The 6465-nt window shown below is 47.0% G+C and overlaps 1 protein-coding gene across 1 annotated transcript in view; it reads right to left on the reverse strand.

Moving 5' to 3' along the window:
• Window positions 1-853: 853 nt before the first annotated feature.
• PIGG (phosphatidylinositol glycan anchor biosynthesis, class G) overlaps window positions 854-6465 on the reverse strand; it is a 30833-nt gene continuing 25221 nt past the window's right edge. The window contains exons 6-8 of the mRNA XM_008569457.1: window positions 5597-5809; window positions 1643-1814; window positions 854-1129 (exon numbers count right to left, since the gene is read on the reverse strand). Of these exons, the coding sequence (XP_008567679.1) occupies window positions 928-1129; window positions 1643-1814; window positions 5597-5809 (587 nt within the window). The 3' untranslated portion in view covers window positions 854-927. The remainder of the gene's footprint in view (window positions 1130-1642; window positions 1815-5596; window positions 5810-6465) is intronic.

Genomic DNA, 6465 nt, shown 5'->3' on the forward strand with positions numbered 1-6465 from the left:
TAGAAACTTAATCCTCACAGTGACAGTGTTAACAGGGTGGAAAATCCTATAAGATAATTGAAAGATGGGAGCTTTGGGAGGTGATTAGATTTTGAGGACTGTGCCCTTGGGAATGGACTGATCCATTGATAGTGTCATGGGTGGTTCTGATGGCTTTAAAAGGAGAGCACGTGAGGAGGTCAGGCTCTCTCTGCTCCTGCCATTCCTGCCAGGTGACACCCTGCCTCACTGTGTACAGTCACCACCACCAAGAACAAGGCCCTCACCAGGTGTGCTCTCTGGACTTTGGAACTCCCAGTCTCTGAAACTTAAGCAATAAATATTGTTTCTTTACAAATCACCCAGTTTCGGGTATTTCCACTACAAGCGATAGAAATGGACTAATAATACAGGGACCTCCTTCTGATCCTCCTGAGTGTCTAATTAATTGACTATTTCTCCTCTCAACTGTTCTTCTCTTGGTTGCAGCTCAAATGTCTCTTCTGGGAGACAGTCTGGTGCACACACTCTCCATCGCCTGGGTTCCTGTTCCTTTGTGACCAGCAGCTCTTTACAATCTCTCCCGTCACAGTCACAGGAACCCTGTCTTTCCCACCAATTAAAGCATATGACCTGACACACAGACCCAAACATCTTTCGTCCAAACTCCAGAGGCCTGGGATAAGGCTACTCGAAATACTTCCCCACCATCCCCCTCACAGCATGTGCTCCTTTCAGAGCATCACCAGCAACATGCCTGGCACACACCAAGTGTTCAACCAACGTCTGATGAATAAAAGACTGGCTGAAATAACAAAAACCAGCTTACACAAGAAGAAGAAGTCATATTCCCAACAACCAGTTGTACCTTACTCAGGAGATCTCCACTGACGAACATCCTGGTAGCAGCAGAAACAATCGCACACAGCAGCGCAGAAATCAACAACATCACTCCACCTGCTGCCAGCCATGAGAGGCTGCAGAAATAGCAGGAGCTCTCGGCTGAGGTGCACACAATAACATGAATGGCCAAAGAAACCAGAAACACCAGATAAAAGAGCAGAGAAAACACAGGGGACGACAGCGGAACCTCCAGCTCAGCCTTTCTGCACAGTGCCTGTGGGATGCTGAGAAGCAGCAGGGTGAGAACCTGGAACAGAAAAGTAACAACAGTGTCCTTGACTGCTGGGCTTGCAGAAACCTATTCAAATATACATCTGTCTCCCGAACTTGTGTCATGTGCTCAAACAGTGGAAACAGAACAGAAAATCCAATAAAAGACTATTTCTAATTAGCTGCCAAAAATGTGGGGTTTGATGTTTTTATCACCTGCTGCAATGCTGGGTGAAGCCATTTGACACTTGACAATACTTTGTGTATTGTCACAAATCAGGCCACTCAATGGAAGAGTTAAACTAGAAAGTATTTTTCCATTTTTTGCAACAACTATACGCGGGTACTTCAAAAGGTTCACAGAAAAATAGAACTAAAAGATAACACGAATCATTCCATGAACTTTTTGAAGACCCCTTTAATACATATATTAAACTACAATATTTTGGCTGAGTTATCAAATCAATTTAACACCTGAGCCATGACTCTTGTAAGTATCTGTACCTCCAAAACCACGACAGTCCCCGCAAGCATGGAGTAGAGGTCATACTGGGCCACTTGTGTGCTCAGGGACAGACTCAGGGTCTTCAGAGCATCCAGGTACTGCCTGAGAACCTTGGTCCCCAGATTGAAAAGGACTTCTGAATGATTTTCCTGCAAGTACAGTTTAATCCAGTTCCCATGCAACCGTTCTGACATTTTAAACTGCTCATATCCAGGATCTATCAAGAAGACAAAAAAGTTATATATGCATGAATACACACACACACACACACACACATCCATCATACACATAACTTCAAGGTATTCAGCTGTTCATGGCAATTGGAACAGCCTTCATTTTTTACAACTGATACCTAATGAGGATGAACTACTCCTTCGAGGCAGGAGGGGAGAAGAGGGAAGGGGTCAGCAACACCTTCAGCAAAACTGTAAAAGCCCCCAGCACTGTCAGGGCCCTTGGTCCTCAGCACACACAACATGGATAACAGCGTCTGCCCACTGCGCTGCCCAGTCTCTTTCTCTACTTCCCTGTCTGGTCTTACTTCCTCCTTCCCCTTCTCTCTTTATCTCTTTCCACTCTTCTCTTCTTCTTCACTGTGCAATATAAAAACAGTCCTGAAATGCATTATGTTAACAGGCTTTACAGATCTGTGGGGACTGGGCGGGCAGCAGCCTGACCCTGTACACATGCCCACTTCCCCAGCGCAGGTTGGCCCTTCCTCCCTAACACTGATATCACCCATTCTTTCAGCTGGGTTCCCTTCTTTGAAAAGGCCGGGCAGTTTCCCAGCCCCTTCCTGCTCATGATGGTGAGTATGTCGCTAATGTGAAATGCCCTGCTTACAGGGCATCTAGACAGTGACCTGCTGCTCAAGGTCGGGGGCCAATGTCTTTCCTTTCCAGAGCTGGCTGGCCTGTGAATCTCAGCCTGGACCACACTCTCTTGTGACTAGACTGGTCTGCAAACCAAGAACTTCCTTTCCAAGACTCCCTGGTATTTAATATGTGCTTCTGACTCTAGCAGAGCCATTCCCAGGGTGGCCTCAGCTGTGCCTTCCAGTAGCCTTGCCCCACTGACAGGTCTGCACCAGGATGCTGTGAGCATGCCCCAGGCCTTTCCTCACTGCAGCAATGATAGAACCATCGTAGGCATTCCAGCTGCTGAGGTCCAGGGCCCTGAGTACATGTCCCTGAGCTGAGCCCAAACTTACCAGCCCACCCCATTGTTCCTGGCACTAAGTGACCTGCATTAAGCACCACTGCTGGCACCACTCTGAACAGCTCACCACTTCAACTCTTTAACAATCCTGTGAGGCAGGCTGAGTGTCATAACTGTTCTCCAGGGAAGGCGACTGAGACACAGACGGTGAATCACTCGCCAGCCCACAGAGCTAGTGGGTGACAGCTGGCATCTAAACTCAGGCTGGCTCTGGGGCTGGCTCCTTGAACTGCTACACACCTACCTGGTGTTACAGAGACACGGGGCGTGCACATGTGCATGCATCCAAATGAACATTTACTGAGCACTGTACTACTTGTCAGGTGCTGTGCCAGGGCAAAAAAGACAACACCAAGCAAACAGATATGGTCTCAGGCCTGGACCCAGTAGGTGCACACACACATAATTACAAATTGTGAAAAATGCTATGCGGGGAAAGTAGAGGGTATAATGAGAGATTTTGGGTTATTGGGAGGAACCAATTTTAGAGTGAGAGTGGGGGCAGGAGACAAGGAAGGTCTGTCATTGAAGCTGAAATATAAAGGATGCCCAGGAATTAACCAGGTGGAAAACTGAGGAAGAGCATTCAGTTGATGAGAACAGCATGTACAAAGGTCCTGGGGTGAGAAAAAGTTGGTTCCACTGAACTGAAAGAAAGCCAGGTAGATGAGTTGTATCAGAATTGGCTGGACATCATGGAAGGGCCTTGTAGGACTTTTTGTGGGTTCTAAAATGTATTTCAATGTCAGAATATGTTCCCAATTTTGTTTCAGGAAACATGATCACTGACAGTGTAGAGAATGGGCTTCCAAAGCGAATGAGAACCCTCGAATGTATTCTTATCCCACGGACTGTCGTAAGTTCATTTAACAGGCTTATTTCCTCTCACATCAATCACAATTCTCAAGTTCTCCCTACCCTGCTACTTCTGAAATAGGCAAACAACTCTGCCATTGTTTCTTTGTTTTTTTGATGGTGTGTTTATTGCTTGTTAGGACACATTAACTTTAACAACAAATATGCAAAAGCTACGAAGCTAAGTTATTTTTGAAAAAAATAAGTAAAAGTAACAGCTGTCCCTGGTCTTAACTGAAATGTGCACTGTAGCCAGGCCTCAGCTTTAACAAAGTCCCTCACCTGGGCCATCTCATAGACTTACTAAGTTCTGCTACCAATTCCACCTGGTTCCCAACCATTCCCCAGCTGGCAAGGTTCGTCTACCACAAGTGACTCAGGGAGGGCAGTTTACATCTCATTGCAAACTCACAGGTGTTTACTCTACTTGGGAATATCTCACTACTTCAAGTAGCAAAACCGGCCAACATTGCATTACATGCTGCCTCAAAATAGGGACTGACCTCTAGACTCTCCAAGGAGTCCCAGTGTAAACATGTTATTCTTTGATTTACCTGGATGTGTCAGAGCAAACAATTTGAAAACGTGGTCCCTGGGAGGTGCACTCTCCTCTACTGGATCACACCTACCAGCATGTAAACATCCCCTGGTATCTCCCAGCTGAACAATAAAAACAAAGACATCCTCTTCTCTTGGACCCACACCCAGCTCAGCCAATGGTCCACGTTCCTACTCCCATCAGAGCTGCTACATCTGTCGACCCCAGCTCCTCACTGGCACCCACACCAGGCTTTCTCCCATTGCCCCACGTGGGCTGCTCCTGACAAAGTCACTAATAACCCCACAGTGCCAGATCCAATGGTCAATTCTCAGTTCCTCATTTTATCTTACCAGCATTTGATGCAGCTGCTCACTCCCTCCTTCTTGAATTCTTTCTTTACAGGCTTCCTGGACACCGTCCCCCCACCCCATGAGCACCCTGCCTTACCAACTTACTCCTCCTGCATTCTACCCAACTCAGTGCATGGTCATTCTGTCTGTACTTCCACTGTTCAGCTGAAAACCCTGGAGTCATTCCTTATACCTCTGATCTGCTCCTTCCTTAAATCCCAGTGCACCAGCAAACAGTATGAGCACTACTCTCAAAATAAATCCAGAATGCGACCACTTCTCCTGGACTCCACTGCCATTGCATGCGCCCTCACTCTAACTCTCACCAAAGTACTGCAGCTGCCTCTTGACTGGTCTCCCCTACATGTCCCTGAGAGAGCCTCTGAAAATGAAGCTGAAGATTGCAGGCTATGCACAAAACCCTGCAGCACCTCCCCACTTACTCAGAATACAAGTGAAAGCCCCTCACACCTCCCTGATGTCATCTCCTTCTGTCCTCCCCTAGCCTCTCTCTCACCCCTGGTCATTCCCTGAATGGGCAGGCACAGCCCCACTGCAGGACCCCATGTCTGCTGCTCCCTCCCAGACATCAGCTCAAAGGCCAGGCCTGCCTGATGGCCCACCCACCTGCGGTCCCTTCGCCTTCCTATTCACTCTTGTACCAAGGTTCTCATGACCACCTAGCATCTACCACTCTACTTTTTCTCTTCTCCCTCTGGGAAGTTCCATGAGGGCAGATCCGTTGCTCTGCTCAGTGCTTTATCTCCAGAGCTTTCAGCAGTTCCTGGTTCATAACAAGAACTTGGTAAATATGTATTGAATGAATAAATTTATAAAAGAACTTCATTTAGATAATTACATCTCTGGGTGTTGCTAATGGTGACAGTCAAGGCTCTAAGAAAGCAAGAAAACAATCTGCATCATCAAGCGGTGATGACAAAATATTCCTATGACAAACTGCACACCACAAAAATACAGTAGAAAAACACGAGGCTCAATGAAAACATACAGTCCAAATACAAGTCAGAAACTTACCTTTTTCATATGATGGTACGTTCTCTTGCAACAATTTGCTAAGCTGCACTGTATTTAACTGTAAAAATCTCAGCTGTTCTCTCATTGGTTTTCCTTCTACAACTGGGAATAAAAGACTCCCTACACTGTCTTTTGGAATTGGCAAACCAAGTCCTACTGCTAGTGTTGCAGCCAAATCAGTCTGTTGGACGTGCTTTGGATGTCGGAGGTCACCTAGAAAAAAGCAAACGTTTCAAGGAGAGTGGAGGATGGCAGTCATTTTTGAATCTGACCTCCTACGAATAATGGAAGTCAAATTACCAATCTCTTGAAACCATTCCATGTAGATTCATACAGAAATCACGCCACTGCTTTTTGTGTTGCTAGGTTTACTGAATGACCATTCTACACTGAGGACACACTCTTCCCTAACGTACCTTGCAACACACTAAGAGATGCACACAGTACGGTGTGGGTCACAGGGCATGGGGTGGGCATGGAAGCCGCAAGGAGGCTGCAGATGCTGAGCCATGGTTGACAGTCAGCCCTGTGAGGGTGGGATCTCTGGTGGCCGTGCCCTTCTGGATTCAGAACATCCCATGCTCTGCTCTCTGTGCATTCACACTCTGATGGAGGAACCTGAACCTCTCAGTGCCTCCTGAGCGGTAGAAGGTGCTTCTACTAGGGAAAGCAGAAGGAAGCTGTGTTCAGCTGGGTCAGATGCTACAATCAACTTGGACAACCAAAACACCTGACTCTAACCAAAGCTCTTCAAGCTCCAACAGTGGCTGGCCATCCTACTAACTTCTCGCAAGGAGTATGACTGTGGTGTCAGGACACTGTGCTCAGGCCACTGCTCTGCCACCATCCAGTACGACCTTGAATGAGAA

This window comes from Galeopterus variegatus, unplaced genomic scaffold, assembly GCF_000696425.1.
Source record: "Galeopterus variegatus unplaced genomic scaffold, G_variegatus-3.0.2 Scaffold26, whole genome shotgun sequence".
Classification (NCBI taxonomy): Eukaryota; Metazoa; Chordata; class Mammalia; order Dermoptera; family Cynocephalidae; genus Galeopterus; species Galeopterus variegatus.